Source organism: Sapajus apella, unplaced genomic scaffold (genome assembly GCF_009761245.1).
Source record: "Sapajus apella isolate SASKATOON/1434 unplaced genomic scaffold, GSC_monkey_1.0 scaffold13, whole genome shotgun sequence".
Classification (NCBI taxonomy): Eukaryota; Metazoa; Chordata; class Mammalia; order Primates; family Cebidae; genus Sapajus; species Sapajus apella.
In genome coordinates this window covers 15,865,125-15,882,947 of record NW_022436953.1, presented here as the reverse complement: position 1 = coordinate 15,882,947, position 17,823 = coordinate 15,865,125, and the positions used below count along the sequence as shown (strand labels likewise).

Below are 17,823 nucleotides of genomic sequence, written 5' to 3'. Positions count from 1 at the left end.
TACAATAAGAAACAAAGTATAACTTTGCCAACTAAAACACAATATTCTTTTTAAAAACAATTTTTTTGAGAGAACTACTTGAAGGTATTAAGAATTCCAATACAATAAGAGACAAAGATTAATTCTAAAATGTTACAAAACCACACTAAATTTTCTTCAAAGTGGTCTTGGATGACAAATGGCCATAATTATTTTAATGCTAAAGGTTAGTAAGAAACTTTCTGAAATAAGAACTTACGGCTGGGGGTGGTGGCTTACACCTGTAATCCCAGCATTTGGGAGGCTGAGGCAGGCGGATCATGAGGTCAAGAGATCAAGACTATCCTGGCCAACATGGTGAAACCCCATCTCTACTAAAAATACACAAATTAGCTGGGCCTGGTGGTGCACGCCTGTAGTCCCAGCTACTTGGGAGGCTGAGGCAGGAGAATCACTTGAACCAGGGAGGCAGAGGTTGCAGTGAGCCGAGATCATGCCACTGAACTCCAGCCTGGCAAGAGAGCAAGACTCCAACTCAAAAAAAAAAAAAAAAAAGAAGAAAGAAAAGAAAAGAAATAAGCACTTCTATTTGCAGTAAAGGAATATAGCTGCCCATTTCTTTCAATCATTCAACAAAATGGTCCTCAGGAAGCTTACATTCTTTTGGAGAAGGCAAGCAAATAATGAGTAATGGGTCACTTCTTACAATCAATGTTACGAGAAGGAGCTTGGTAAGATTCAGGGGAAGGCTGCTTTAGAAAGAGTGGTCAGGGTAATCTTCTCTAAAGAAGTAACATTAAATTAGAAATGTAAACCATGAGAAGGAGCTGAGCCAAGTTCCTTTCACCTTTTTAAAAAAGATATTTCTGGAAAGTTACATACTATTTTTTTCTTATTAAAAAAAAACCCTAGTAAGTAATCTAAAGATGTTATCACTATTAAGATAATCCATTAATAAAATGTCTCGAAGCAGAGAATCCTGAATAGAAAATCTTTATATAAAGTACACCCATTACTAAGCATCACTCATCCTAATCTTTCTAGAGTCAGAAAGCCTTACAAGATCATACACTCAGTGGACCAGAGTCAGCTCTGCAATTACCCCTGTCCAGGTCAGTGAGAACTACAAGTGACAAACTAGCTTTTACGATCTCAGATGCCTCAAGAGCAGGATGCAAGTTTCTAGGTACCCATGAGTACATCCCCACACATGTGTGTCGCCCCTCTGGCTGATCAGCACTGTAAAGTATAGAATACCTTTTCCATTTCAGAAACTACTACCCATGATATCTTTATTTCCCCCAATTTTTTCTCATAAGACACACAATACAGGTATTCTCCAAGTCTGGGGTACATGCACGCTTTTCTGTCACAAGCAACATCTAGAATGGCTGTGTGGCTCTGTGTGCACAGAATTAACATTTTATTGAAGTAGGCACCAGTCTTTCCGAACAGGGCTGCCTGATTGGTTAGTGGAAAAGGGATGGAGTGAAGGGAAGAATAGCTGATAAAGAGATAATCCACTGTGGAAACGTGGCTGCGCGGGATGGCAGCACTGGGGGGTGCATGTAGGGTGAGGGAAGAAGAGGAAGGCCTCCTTTCTGTTGTTGCATTTGAAGTGGGAAGGAGGCCTGCAGTGAGCAAACTTCAGATGTAAAGAACAAAAGGCCAGGTTTTCCCCCTACACCATCGCTCTACTTTTTTCTCAATACTGACGAGATGATGAGGTCTCAAGCTGAAGCCCTACAGAATTATACTTTGACAGCCTATATTTATTAGTCAGGTTTATTTTCCAGATATACAAAGTAAAGCATTCATTATTATGTATAAAACAATTAAATGGAACAATGTTGCCAATCTCTACTTGGGCAAAATTTAGAAGTATCTGTTCTTTATGAGGGAATCAGGGCACATCAGTATAGCCAACATGTGTTATATGTTCAACCAAAATCTGAAATCATTTAAAGAAAGAAACACTTGTGGTCAATCAGCATTAATATTGCTTAGGTCAATTTACATGTTTTTTCCTATTCCTTTAAATGAATAATTTGGAGAGGATGGTAGTTCCTAAGCTGATGGTGGATCTGAGGTTGCCAGTTATGGGAGCACTTAAGCGCCCATTGGCACAGCAAGATTCAAAGCCCTGGTAGGCTTCAAAGAAACACTTTTTTTTCTTCTTCTAGAACTCTTTGCTTTCTAGTAAAGCTGCAACCACAATGTTCTCTCTCTTAATGCCACCATAAAAAATCAAAACACTTTAAAACAAATTGATGTACTCTTTAATACAGTCACCACATCATCACAGGACCCTTGCACCCTGCATGGTGACAACCGTAGGGATGCATACCACACATCTCTTTCTTTGTTGCCTGCTTCAATGCTTAAAGAAAAATCGAGAGAGAGTGTGTGTCTCTCAATTGAGATATGGGCACCTTTGATTGACAAGACCTAATCAGCTTATCTCCACACTAATAAAGTTGGGGCCTGTGGAGCTGGTATATGCCCAGCACCAAGTGAACTTTTACTAGCCAAAGCTGCACGGGCCAGGTCTTAGGCTCTGCTTCTCTAAACTGGTTCAGATCAATTCTTAATGGGCTATTTTCATCTTGATAAACCTCTATAGTCTTCATTCACGATAGCATTAGATGCTATTTAGCAGGATGAATTGCCTAAAGTAATGGCTACACAATAAGTCTATGATAAGTATTTATGTATACTGAATCAATAAGCTGTCTTTTCCCAGCTCCCTGTAAAGAAGTAAAAAGTAACTTCTTCTAAAATCAGGGGTTTTTTTCCCCTTGTACATGATTATTTATTAAAGGGGATGACTTTTTTTAAACAAAAATTAAAGGATGACAGGATCCTCTGCCCATTAGGAAACAGATTCTTTTAATAATTTCTACTGTATAATGCTATTGGATTTTCGCTTCCTGGGGATGAAGCCCAATGCTGACCCTGCCATACACTGTGATTTCTCTGTCTCCACCATTCCAGTACTTAGTGACACTGATTTGCTTATACTAGATATTGACTAACGGTGCCTTGATTTGGGGGGAATGAAGAACACAAGGCCAGGAAACACACATGAACAGGAGTTGAGGGGTGGGTGGCTATAGGCACACATGCTTGCATATTTTCTCCTCGATTTTACTTGGAGGAAGCCCTTTCAACCAAGGCTTTTCTCCCTCATTCAAGAACAATATCTTTAATCTTATCTGTTTCTAATGCTATGTAAAGGCTAAATTCAAGAGCTGAGGTGTAAATAAAGTTAATAAAGCACCAGGTGCTTCTTCAGCTACATGGTGGAGCCCTGGAGCAGAAGTCCTCCTCTACACATGCCAGGGTGAGAGCAAAATACGCAGTGGGCATTTTGATCCAAGCTTTCATATGCCATTATCTAAAGAGAGAGATGGGCTCACTGGATAAAGCAAGCTTTACAGAAAAAACTCCAGTAGTGGAGAAACATTTTGAAATGATAACAATTGTCCAAGTGTGAGTATATATATAATTTGTTCTTCCCACCATATGTAAATGATCCTTAAAATTATTCAGTAATGCTGTTTTCAAATTGCAATATACCTTAAGTATTGTAATCACCTCCATAAAATGAGGCAATTTTGAACACATTCCAAAATGACGTGTCTACAGATTAGAGGAAATCTTGAGCAATATTTTTCATTCAGATTGTGGTCTTCATGCTGTAATTGCTTTATACAAAATCCACTCCAGCCTTATCGCTCAATATTATCTTTACTGCTGAACATCGGAAGATAATTTTGCAATAAAATTTAATTTACAGAGCTTATTTTCCACTAATCTCCTAGCAGAGAAAAAAAATGAAACAAGCCAAGGTACACACTCCAAGTTATAACCCTAATGGCATGTTTTAAAATTTCTGGAATAGCAGGACACCAAACATATCAATTTTATCATATTAAAATGTTGACAAATTTAAATCATCAAAACTTTATATCCTAGAAGAGAAAGTAAAAGAGGCTATTAAGAATATGCATGAAAATAACATTCTTCAAGTAATAAAATTCCCCTGTGGAAAGCTTTTCTTCTATAAATTAAAAAAAAAAAAAATCCCTAATATAAAACTGGGACTAGTAAAGATATTTTATTTAAACTGTTAATATATCGGTAATGGTCAACAATATTGAGTTTTTCAAATAAAAAATTTAAAGCCAGTAACAATAAATAGGGACTAGACATCAAGATTCAGTTTTCTGTGTAAAATGACAAAGTCAGGTTTCTTAACTCCAAGGCTCATTCCAGCTGTAAAACTTTTAATTTTAAAGATATAGATGCCATGCAAAATTTGGAAGAGTAAATTAACAGTAGAAAGTTTATTTCTACAGGCCATTTGGTCTCTATTTATTATTTATGTCCTAGAAGGCATTCATCTCTTGAAAAACAAAAAAATCTTTTACAATAAGTATTGAGCCCTCTAAAACAATTAATACTACAAATTAGGATAAGATATAAGCCAATCCTGTTGCTCAAAAATGAAACAGTTTCATTTTTACAATGGTGCAAAATACTTAAAGAATCCTCATGAAAACTTAAATTCTTTGCCAAATGGTAACATAATAAAAAAATTAATGCCCACTAATGAGTTGAGAGATTCCTGTCTTATGTCTACAATGAATGAGACCACCATTTTCTAAAACGTATTTAAATCACTCTGCCTCTTTTAAAAGTTATATCATAACAAGGCCAAACTGATACTGAATCATTTATGAAGTTTTTACAGTTGAATATCAGAGTCATATATGTGCAGAAATATTGTTCTGACATTTGAATTTCAGCAATAGGCAATTCTGAGACATTTCAAGTTATGCAAAACTTGACATTTCCATGTTAATATACAAAACAATGATGATGTGAAAAGTGACTTCTCTACCAATACTTAAAACTTACACACTTAATAAAACTTTAGAAGCATAGGCTTCTAAGATTCAGACCCACACAAGAAATCCTTACCTAAAAGCTTTAAATGTTTATCCACATGAAAAGTGTATGCTAAACCTCAAACTACACAGATTATTTCCATTTATACACAGAGAGGCAAAACATTATTAATCTCTTTTCAGACCACTTGTTTCCAATTTAACTGTCTTTTCATTTCTCATGTATACACATAGAATATTCTTGCCATGAGCTATAGGCTACTTAAAATTGTTTCTCAAACGTTAATAACAGTAAATCAAATACAATTAAGTACGTTTCACTTTCCTGAACAGTATGAATCTCAATTATAATTTTATAAGAAACTAAAATGAACCACTCGTAAATGACCACCATGTCCAATGATTATCTCCTTAAACACCAAAACTAAAATGTTGATCTAGACATTATGATCTCTAGTGAAAACAGTAGAGACATTTTTTTTAAAGGCTGAAATAAGTAGGGTAATAATGAAGAACAAAATGTATAACATTTTCAAACTGCAAATTAACAAGCAGGTATTGACTTTTCTTTGAGGTCAATAACAGCTCTTTATTGATCTAAAAAGTTAATACCTACTAAGGTCAATAGAAGATCTCAAGGGTCAACAAATCTGGATTCTAACTTCCACTCTCTTTCACAGATAAATATTGCTGAAATGGGTACAGCTGTGTTCCGAGAAATCAGGAAATCACTATTATGAAGCCAGAATAATCCGAAGGAATAGGCTAAGGAAGTTTAAAGTATATATAGAAAGAGTTTTAAGTCTGTTGCTGTAGCATTTTCAGAGATATTGAACCTTACACATAAATCTTACTACTACACAATTCAGGCAGTTAAATAAGGAGAAACAAACGTAAGTAAAAAGCATGTTTTACCAGTGTTTGGCCTCTTAATGATATTGACATATGGAATCTCTCCCAACTCCCATCCTGTGTCTCTGTGTATGCTGTGTGTGTATGCATATATCTTTGAGAAACTATGATGTGACATAATTTTTCAAGAATAGATTTTGGGCAATTTATTCAAATATAGAGAAAAATTCTTTTCTAATTGTAAAATTAAATAGTAACATTTTAGAAAATTCAGAATAGGGAAAAAATCTATAATCTTATTATTCTTACATTACCATTTCTATTATCATAGGCTCTTGTTTTTCTAGATTGGAAAAGAAAAAAATATTAACTCTCATTCTTCTAATTAGTAAAATGGTCATTCATTCTGTTGCATCTTGAAGATGGCGTGTGGGGATAGACCATGTTGGGACCATGTCCCCACATACATCTAATACTTCCTGGAGTGATAACATTGAATGATTGATTAGCCTAATCCTTTTAATAGTCAAGTAAAAGTTCATATTGTTGTTTTTGTAATTACTAGAAGCACTTAGCGAGAGGTGAAAAGTGAGAGGAAAGAAAGAAGCAGCAAATATCTTAGAGGATTTACTAGTGCCCAAACCTGGGCAAGGTGCTTTTAAACAGACATAAGAGCAAAATTTGTCCTTACTGGAAAGGACAAATTTTCTACAATTGTAATAAAAAATTTTAAAAGAGAAGCCAGGTTTCCAACCATGATGATATTACACAATGTAGAATATAAACTTTCTGTAGAAATAAACTTTCTACTATTAATTTACTCAATAAATATGAAGACTACTGTGACTGTAATGTGCTTTTGTTGGAATAAACGTTTAATTTCAGAATAGCTTTAGATTTACAAAAAAATTATGCTCATGGTACACAGTTTCCATTTACTCTACATCCAGTTTCCCCTAATATTACTTACATTACCATGGTACATTTGTCATAATTAACAACCTAATATTGACATATTATTATTAACTAAGGTCAATAACTTTATTCACATTTCCTTGGTTTTTACACAATGTCCTTTTTCTGTTCCAGGATCCCATCCAGACATTGCATTATGTTAAGTTTCCTTAAGTTCCTCTGGGGTGTGAGAGTCTGCAGAGTACTTTTAGCATATGCTTTAGAAATGATATATATAAATTTGCTGACTTACACATATTGTCACCACTTAGATAAAAACACACAGAGCAGAATTATTTTTTGTTACAGATCTAAGGAATATAAATTCGAGAAGTGAATAAAGATAAATGCCTGGTAGAAAAGCAGATGATATCGGACTCGTTAATGTATCTATTAATAGAATAGAGATAAGAAATAAAGTCTTATTTGCCACAAAAACTAGAAGATTACAACCACTGACCTGGCCTGTAAGCCATCTCTTCCTCCACTTCTGCCCACTGTATTGTTAATAGCTAGGATTTTAACTGATGATGTATGAGGCAGTGAAGTAGGCAAGAAATAAATACTATGGCAGAGGTAGATAAACTGCCCCCCACCCTACCTATATTGCTCTCCATCTTTCTTGGTATAAAGTTGTGATTAGAAAGTGGTCATTCAGGGTCGGGCGCCGTGGCTCACGCCTGTAATCCCAGCACCTTGGGGGGCCAATTAGAGCAGATCACGAGGTCAAGAAATTGAGACTATCCTGGCCAACATGGCGAAACCTCATCTCTACTAAAAATACAAAAATTAGCTGGGCATGGTGGCACATGCCTGTAGTCCCAGCTACTTGGGAGGCTGAGGCAGGAGAATTGCTTAGAACCTTGGAGGCGGAGGTTGCAGTGAGCCAAGATTGTGCCTCTGCACTCCAGCCTAGCAACAAGGTGAGACTACATTTCAAAAAAAAAAAAAAAGTGGTCATTTAGTTGGAACTGTATTTCCCAGTCCCCCTCATCTAAGTAGCACCATTCAACTGTTTCTGACAGTGGAACATAGGTAGAATTAATGTGGAGCTTGAAAAGTGGGTATGCCTTCTCCATTCTCTTTGCCTAGGTGCTGGCTAAACATAATGGACACCAAAGTCCCAGGGCAGGACAGAGCCAAAAGATGGCTGAAACCTAGATTTCTGAATAACTACCTGAAACGGCTGTCTGCTCACTTGGTCAGTTGCATTACACAGTTTCAAGAGTGAGAAATCAGCGTCACTGTATCAAACCACTGGGGTGATTGGGGTTTATTTGTTATAGCAGCTAGTGTTACTATGCAAATTAGTATAGATGGAAACTAACATTTACAATCACCACTGTGCTGGATGTTTTATATGGTTTATTGCATTTATCTCTCACAACAAGCTCCACATAGAAGATCTGCGAGGATTTTTACGTATTTGAAAACTAAGACTCAGAAAGGGTAAGGAACTTGTCTAAGGTCTTACAGTTATTAAGTGGCAAGACCAAGATTTGAACCTGAGTCTGTCTCATAGCAAAGCTCCAGGCACACTCCACTTTGCTTCACTGCAGGTGAAAGAGAGGTGATTTGACTTGGCACTTGGATTAAAAAATAATTTCTGTGCATTTTATATGTGTAACTTTTTAAAATCCTCAATAGAGAGCAGAAATTGTATATGTGTTCTCCCTACTTTCTATGTGGAAGACATAAAGTCCCAGTTTACACGGGATGGATGTGAGATGATTAGTTCATTTGAATTTGTTAGCATTTTTCAGATCAAGACAATGTTATACAAAAATGCAGAAGAGAGAAATATACTACACCTTTGTAACCTGCTGATAATCTTACAGTATTTAATTTGAGCAGAGGCCAGCAACTTCCAGAGGGCACGAAAGAGCTGTTGCTCCACAAGGTTTACAGTTAACAAAAGAGAGAAGAGAAAGACTTACTTGTTCTCACAACAGTATGAATTTAAAGAACTATATGGGGTGTGCATTCTACAGGAAGCCCAAGTAGGAAGAAAAATGAAACACTGTACCTTGCACACAGCAATAAAAATGAGGGGATTCATTGTAGTAAGAAAACTCACAGCTGGCAGGCAATATCAGTAAGGCAATAAGACACTTGGTCCATCTTCATGCTTACCTTTTAGAGTCATAGTGGTTTTTGTAAAAAGGTCTCTTTTTACATTATCAAAGTCACTCCAGTCAATCTCTTTAACTCACCTGCATGAAAAATTTGGATGTCTGTAAAAGTCCTATGCTAACATTAGTGAGAAAAACTGGTGCATCCTGTAAATTTTGTGTAGCCTTCTTAGGACAGATTCTGTTTGTTGGTTGGCTGGTTTGTTTGTTTCAAATGAACAGGCCCTAATCATCAATAGATCTGCACAGAGCATTGAACACTACATAGACAATTCAAAGATATGCTAATGAGAAAGAAGTAAACAAAAAGTACTTATTCTTTTATGAAACCAAATAAAACTTAATATACATTCTGGTTGGTGAAAGTAGATGGCATTTGGGGAAATATTCAGGGGGTCAGTGTACTCAGCTTGAACAAATAATTTCCATTTCAGATAAGGAAATTTATTGATTGATACAATGAGTTAACAGACGTGAAGGTAGTCTGAAAATTTTAAAGCAGAGTATACAATGTTATTGCCTATGGTACCATTGTTATTTTTAGCACATAATACATTAACAATTACCAACATTTATGATTTAAAGCATTAAAAACCTCCATGATATATTAAATAATTACGTATCTATTAATGAATGAGTTAATTGGGATGGTTACTCTGAAATAATAAAAGTTTGATGGAAAATGTTTTAAAAATAAATGTTACCACTTTCAAGTATACTTAATAACTAAGCCCCTAGAAATTCTCACAAGCCATGTATTTGCCCCAAAGCCTGGCTTTGCTCACAGTTTACTTACTCCCCCTTCCTCCTCTCCTGATGTATTCCATAAGACTCATCCTTCCTGAGTCTTTCCCTGACATAATGAAATAGACTGAATTACCTTCCTTACCCTCTGTCGAAAACACTAATTGTATTTATTATTAGAATCTATAGCTATTTATTTCCCCCATAGGCATTTTGCCAAGATATTCCAGCTTATTAAAGGAAATGTATATTCTAAGAGCCAAGGGCAGTGCCAGGATCTGTTCTTTCCTACATGACATGAAATCTATTTTCCCTTTCAGGTGGCTTGAATTTCTCTTCCACCTTAATTCCAAATGCAAAATTTGCTAATGATAATAATGTAAGGCAGTATTTTTCTTGCTATTGCAGAGATCAACAGAAGTCAGTCCGCATCCAATGAATCCAATCCTAATTTCTTAGGGCCTAATAATTGTTTGCTGAACAAAATCTTAAGGTTCTACTGTGCTCTATTTAAGTGTCATATATTGAAAACAACTTTGAAAATGGAAATAAAAAAATTAGCTCCATTGTGAGGATATTTTATATGAACACAAATATCAGCCATTTAATGCAGACCAGGACCTTTGACAATTGATTACAAATGAAATTAGCAACGTGGAGGGTAATGGTAGGACTAGCATCCAACAATGTGTTTTCTTTATCCTCCAAAAGGAACAGTTTCCAAAAAGCCTTTTTCCTTTTCTGGCTTTGGGATGGTTTCTTCCTCTCTCTAAATAAATAGATATTTATTTAATTATGACTTCACGTTTATATCTTAAGATACAGAAGGGTAACACAGTGCCATATGTGAATGATGACCCACCACGATAGTCTCTTTGATAAGTACTTTACTTGGAAAAACATATTCTTCAATAAAAAATTATTTTTTAATGTTTACTTTGTTCTCTTGTGGCAACGTTGGAAAACACTGTAGCCCAACAGGAAATACAGACGAAAGCTTCAAATGTAGAGCACACACACAAAAGCTACTTTTAAAGCTCATGCCCATCAAGTTCTCCACTTGATATAAGTCGTACACAAAGTCTTAGTCCAATGCAAACCCATGCTGTGAAAATTCTGTAGCACCCATCTCAAAAAATTCTGTTAAATACATAAACACTGCTGGGGAAAAAAAAAAAAAAAAAAACAACCTTCTGGCACTAGAAGTGAGACTCAAAGGAAAAATAAACTTGATTTAAAAAAAGAAAATCCCAAAGAAAGTTATATAAGTATAGTGTAACAAGGTCATAAGCTTCACCGTAATATTTGAAAGTAAATTGGCATTTTCACAATCTGCTGTAGTTTTCATTCTTTTTCTCAACTGACAGAGATGCAACAGAGTAAGAATGGCTCCACGTGTATCTTACAAACCAACTGGAAAAGTGATAGGCATTATGGGGAAGCTGCCTTTAAAAATGAGTATAATACTTTTTAATAGATTAAAAATGAACCCTATGAATTCAGTTGGACCACCTAAGGAGAAGGTTCTCCAAACAAGTTTAAATGACATTCTTTTCTTACCACCATGGAGCTCACCAATATCTCAGAGGACCTCACAAAGAATATATAAGAACAACTTGAAAATACTCTTTAAGAGCTTTGGCCAAATGATAACTCCCTCTATTCTTTTCAGAAGAGAATCACAGCTTTTTGAGATATCAGACTTTAATAGGCTTGTATTGTAAGGTAAATGATAACTACACATTAAAAATGATGATTTTACAACTGAACTGGAAGGACTTTTAAAAATTCATAGGACCTAGTCAGGTAATTCTTCTCAGCATTAAAAAAAAAAAAAAACACCTATTCAAGCAGAGATATCCTTCCACTGCCCAAAATAATGAGTAGAGAAACTTATTCTGGCGAGAGAACTTTCTCTGTCAAAAAGTTTAACATTTCTACAGAAATTCTTTTCTCTAAAATATATATGGTTGGATAAAAGATGATTAATATCAACCCACCTGTATAATCCTGTTTTCTGTCCCTACATGGGAGAATAACATAAAGTGTTAATTTGTTATTTTTACAGTAGTTTGGACACCATAGTGCCTATCCAAATTCCAACCTGCACTTAAACAAAACTACTTCAGCTAATAATCTGAATCAGTGTTTATGGACATAACATCCTCTACTTAGATGACCCAGACCAGGACTGTGTTATCTCACTGGCCTCTCCAGCTCTGCATCTCTGCAGCACCTGACACTCAGCACCTAACACTCATTCAAAACTTTGTTGAATAAGTGAAATACAATTATTTCCTTTCTTTCTCATAATCTTATACCACTTTCACCAATAGGACAGAATCAGAAATTTATTCTTCTACCTTAACTGAAAACAGCTCTGAGGGAAAGGAACACATAGTGAATAGTTTTGGGGTCTATTTTCTCATGAGTCTTAAAAATGACTCATCAGTAAACGGAGAGGGGGGTGAAAGAGGGGGAATCTAAGTTCTGATGTCTGCTGCAGGAGATATCACATTGTACCCAGCATACTGAACACTCAAAATACTTCTTGAAGTGAAGGCAGGAGGGGAGGGAAGGAGAAGAGAAGAAAAGATATAATTATGAGGAGGAGGTAGAAGTGCAAGAAATGTCAGTGGATGTGAAGAAACTTCTAAAATGGTTTTTAAAAAAGTGATTGATTGCCATTCTTGTAAAAAGCTGGAAGATGACCCTAAATTCTTGCAGTCTGGTGATGCTGCCATGGTTGATACAGTTCCTGGCAAGCCATGTGTGTTGAGAGCTTCTTAGAGTACCCACCTCTGGGTAACTTTGCTGTTTGTGATATGAGACAGACAGTTTGCATGGGTGTCATCAAAGCAGTGGACAAGAAGGCTGCTGGAGCTGGCAAGGTCACCAGGTCTGCCCAGAAAGCTCAGAAGGCTAAATGAATATTATGCCTAATACCTGCCACCCTGGTCTTAAACAGTGGTGGAAGAACAGTCTCAGAAGTGTTTGTTTCAATTGGCCATTTAAGTTTAGTAGTAAAAGATTGGTTAATAATAATCAGGCATCGTAAAACCTTCAGAAGGAAAGGAGGTGGACCACTTTGGTTTTCTTCTCCACGTGTAGCAGTTTTAAGTTTTTAAAATCAATACTTTTAATGGAAACAACTTGACCAAAAATCTGTCACAGAATGTTGAGACTCATTTAAAACGTTTAATAAGATATAAAAAAAAGTGAATGGCTTTGAGTTTGATAAAAACTTTGCCTCAACAGATATTTCCGCTCACATTTCTGAATTAGTTCTATAGTAAGTTGATTAAAATAATTATGTGAGTTGAAAGATCCAAAAGACAGAAAGTGATAAAGTTGCAGTACTCTGCTTTTATACCACAAAATCTCCATATAATGAGATGACTTAGGAAAACTCTATCAGTAGTTCAGTCAAGACTTGGAAACAAATAATTATATTTAAAAGGCACCTCAAAATTTAAATGCATCTGTTCAGCTTCTTTAAAAAGTTCTAAACATGAAGCACATTTTAGCTGATTTTTTAAAAAGCGTAAGCTTGGGTAATCATATTAAAAAAGAGAAAGAAGAAAAAAGTAAGCTTATACTACTGTTGATTGCTTTTCCTTTAAAAATTCTCAGAAAAGAGGTAGGTAAAGTAAAAAAGAGAAACAGTGGTGTACATGAATTATCTAAATTCTCATTAAAATACTATAAGAATTATGTGTGTTCTAAAAAAAATACTCCATATCTTTCTCTAACTCAGGTCAAATGAATTCAAATTTTGATCAAATAAGCATAAAGGGCATACATAAACTGAACACATCATGTAAAACAGGTCAGTGGGAACATATTTCTGTAATTGGGAATGTCTGCAGCTTAAAATTATCACTATTATTATTATTATTATTGTTACTATTATTATTTTGAGGCAAAGTCGCCCTCTGTTACCCAGGCTGGAGTGCAGTGGTATAATCTCCGCTCACAGCAATTGCCGCCTCCTGGGTTCAAGTGATTCTCCTGCCTCAGCCTCCCGAGTAACTGGGATTACAAGCATATACGAACACATCCAACTAATTTTTGTATTTTTAGTAGAGATGGGGTTTTGCCACGTCGGTCAGGCTGGTCTCAAACTGCTGATCTGAAGTGATCTGCCCGCCTTGGCCTCCCAAAGTGCTGGGATTACAGGCATGAGCCACCATGCCTGGACTGTTATTTTTTGAGACAAAGGCTCACTCTGTTACTTGGGCTGGAGCACAATGGCATAATCACAGCTTTGTGCAGCCTCAACCTCCTGGGCTCAAGCCATCACTCCCACCTCAGCCTCCCAGGTAGCTGGGACTATAGGCACATGCCATTATGAGCAGTTAATTTTTGTACTTTTGTGGACATGAGGTTTCACCATGTTGCCTGGGCTGGTGGTGAACTCCTGGGCTCAAGTGATCCGCCTTCTTTGGCCTCATAAAGTGCTGGCATTATAAATGTAAGCCACTGCTCCCAGCCTGCAGTTTAAAATTAGGTAACAATAACATAGCATGGAAATATTGAAATTGAAGAGAAATCCATATTTTTATTTTTAAAAAAGAGATAACCTTCATAGAAAAGAAACAGGACTCCCAAGGAAACCCTTCAAACAGAAGTGGAAAGAATCCACTCTATCAATTCTACAACAAATATGGTTTGGGTAGAAAATATTTTCTTTTATGCAAGGAACTTGAAAACACAAGACATTGGTATTATTCTTACTCAGAAAGTCTATTTTTGCATTTCCCTAATGAAACAAGATATATGGGAAATTAGAGTGAATATGCCTTTAAAAAAAAAAAAGAATGTAAGTAGTGTTAAATATAGAGATAAAATGTGTTTCGACAAAAATAAAGGTGTATAATTAGTCCCTTTTGGGTTGCCGGATACATTACTAGCTATTCTAGCTGCCAAATAATGCCTACTCACAGGTTCCTGAGGTAAGACATAATTATTACAGCTTCTAAAAAGACCATCCCTCATATCCAGTGCCACCAAGAATTAAATTAACATGCATAGCCATATTAATTTTTTCATAGAGAGTATACATTTGTAAAATGTAATCAATTATTTTTTTATAGTGAGAGGGGTCTCACTATGTTGCCAAAGCTGGTCTCAAATTCCTGACTTCAAGCAGTCCTCCCATCTCAGCTTCTCCAAGTGCTTGGAATTACAGCCATGAGCCACCAAGCTTGGCCAGGAGAGTACGTATTACCTATAGCTAGATACCTAGCCAAATTTTTGCATATATATATACACACATATGTGTACATATATATACACACATACATATATATGCAAAATACACACATGTGCGTGTATACACACAAACACACCCTGGCCAAATTTTTGCATATATATGTGTGTATAGATACATATATATATATATATGCAAAATACACACACGTGTGCGCATGCACACACAAACACACACGAGATTCAATGAAATGACATTTATCCAGTTTGAATAAACACAGACTAAATACTAGCACTGGAAAGAAAGCATTTAACTCAACTTCAATGTGCAAACAAATCACAGCTGATCTTGTTAAAATGCAAATTCTGATTCAGTAGATCTGACATGGGACCCAAGACCATGCATTTTTAACAGGCTCCCAGGGAATGCCAATGTTGCTGGTTCTGGACCTCACTTTGGGTAGCAAGAAACTAACCCATTTCCTCTTCAGATTGATGCAAAATTGACCAAAATGACAATGTATGTTTAAACTCAGAACTTACCTGAAGTGAAAACAATTAGAGGGGGAAAAAATACCACACTTTTGTGAGGTAATTTACAAATATATATATATATATATATATATACATACATAATTTTATTGTGCCTCTCATGAACTCTAGGAAATAAGTATCATTATCATCATTCTTCATGTAAAATGTTATCATAAACTTGGTTTTCAGCCCAGATTTATAATCACAAATGTCCGTTACTGCCAGCCTGATGGGAATGGCCACTGTCCTTTTGTCCCTACGAGACACAAAGATTAATAAGTTCCCATGTGTTTGGGGGATAGCCTTACAAAAGAATTTTTGAAAACTCATGCCAATCGTTAAAAGAATTAATGATAAATTTCAAGCTCTTTGTTCCCGAATGCCTTTTGAGGCACTTATAATTTCTCCTGCATCTTCACAACCAAATTCCTCTGTCGGCAATTTCAGTTGGTAAAAGGATCAAATCTTGGATTACTATCATAAACTTCCTAACACGTGTCCTCATTTCTACCTCTACCCTGCCACTCCTCCAATCCCTGTTCTCCACAATTCAGATCAGGCCGCTTGCCTGAAGAAAGTCCTCCATGCCTGCCACACCCTACTCAGAATAAAATCAAGACCCCCTCCATGTCCCATGGCTCCACACAACCTGCCCCGCTTGACTCTGCCCTAATCATGCACCATGCCCGCTGACTCACTTCACTCCAGCTGTACTGGTCTTCTTTCTGTTGCCTGAACATCCTGAGCACATTCTCATTCCAGAGCCTTTGTGCTTGCTCTTCCCTCTTCTTGGAATCACCTGTCCCAGCTTAATGATGATATCTTGGTACCATTCAAGGCTCAGCTTACAGGGCTCTTCTCTGGGAGGTCTTTTCTGACTAGCCAATCTAAGGTAGCCTTCATCTTTTTTGAGAGAGAGAGAGAGAGAGAGAGAGAGAGGGTCTTGCTATGTTGTGCAGGCTGGTGTACTTACTCTTGAATACCTTGGGTCACTTACCATTATCTGAAATGGTCTTGTCCATTATTAACTTAAAAAATGTCTGTCTCAGCCGGGCATGGTGACTCACGCCTGTAATCCCAGCACCTTCGGAGGCCAAGGTGGGTGGATTACTTGAGGTCACAACCTGGCCAACACAGTGAAACCCTGCCTCTACTAAAAATACAAAAATCTTCTGGGTGTGGTGGTGGGTGCCTGTAATCTCAGTTACTTGGGAGGCTGAGGTAGGAGAATCACTTGAACCCAGGAGGCGGACATTGCAGTGAACCAAGATCACACCACCGCACTCCAGCCTGGGCAACAAAGCAAGACTCCATCTCAAAACAAACAAAAAAAATGTCTGTCTCACCCTGCCTGTCTGCCTCCCCTAATATATAAGCTGCAGGCACTTTAGCTGTACCCTTAGCACATGGCACATGGTATAGTCAGTTTTTAAATACATGATATGAAAAGGAAATTAATAGATGTAAGAACATGATTTATTTTGACTACAACAGATCACTTTGGAAAATCCAGGTATGTGAAACCCACATATATTTCAGTGTGGTTTACTAGCTAAGGGCATACAGTCAGATAGTCAGCCTCATGCACTACTTCCTAGGTTTCTAAGTGTGGCCATAATTACTTAATCTCTCTGTACCTTGTTTTCTCATCCTTAAAATCAGGAAAGGAGAATTACTACATAGGTTTGTGGTGAGGATTAAAGAGGCAATGGATATAGAGTATGGAAAACAGTGTGTGGCCTATAGTAAGTGTTCAATAAACATTGTATTATTTCTACACATGTTTAGTCATCAGCACACACAGGGCCCTGGGTGAAGGATAAAGCATCTCTTCTTCATGGCAGGAAGGCTGGCAGAAGGTTAGCTCTCTTTTGTAGAGGGAGATCAGTGGCCACCTGGGAAGTGACTACTGAGAGAAGAGGTGATAACTTATAAGGCTTGGTGCCTAGGGATGGGGGAACGAGGTCATCAAATGGTACAGATCGTAATTCAAGGATGCGAGGCTGCTGAGTGCAGACAAACTCTCACAGTTCCAGGGATGCACTGCCAGGTGCACAGGGGCCCATCTACAGTGCGAGTGAGACAGTCGGGAGAGTCTTAAGCTACCTGTTTACGTATTAAAAGGAGAGAGCGAGCCTTGCATTTCTGCCGTTGTACAATTTCTCTTTCAGCCTGTTTCTTTGTTCATAATACAGCTCCCATTAGTTTTGTGCCTATTGTAATTCTGGGATATTTACTTCAGAGAAAAGAAGAATCATAATTTCAGAATAAAGGGCAGATGACCCAGAGTTTTGAGTATTAAGTCCCTGACCTCAAACAAAATGAATATCTCCACAGCTAAAAGTCATATCTGACTATTAATAGTAACAAAAAAAAAGAAAGAGCTGCTTTTTATTCACAGATTCTAGGACAAGAGCTTAAAAGCAATGCCACACTGGATCCAGCCTATGGCTTATGCAACCAGTGTAATGTTTCATCAATTAACTTGTAGCTTCATCAATTTT

General features: G+C 36.8%; 1 protein-coding gene across 8 annotated transcripts in view; it reads right to left on the bottom strand.

Moving 5' to 3' along the window:
* Positions 1–17,823, bottom strand: part of VTI1A (vesicle transport through interaction with t-SNAREs 1A) — a 374,621-nt gene that overhangs the window by 265,489 nt on the left and 91,309 nt on the right. The window contains exon 7 of one of the 8 annotated variants that reach the window (XM_032281115.1): positions 14,145–16,222. The exons of the other annotated variants lie outside the window; for them this stretch is intronic. Coding sequence (XP_032137006.1) covers positions 16,014–16,222 — 209 coding nt within the window. The 3' untranslated portion in view covers positions 14,145–16,013. Of the gene's footprint in view, positions 1–14,144; positions 16,223–17,823 lie in introns of those variants that run through there. 8 annotated transcript variants of the gene reach the window in all.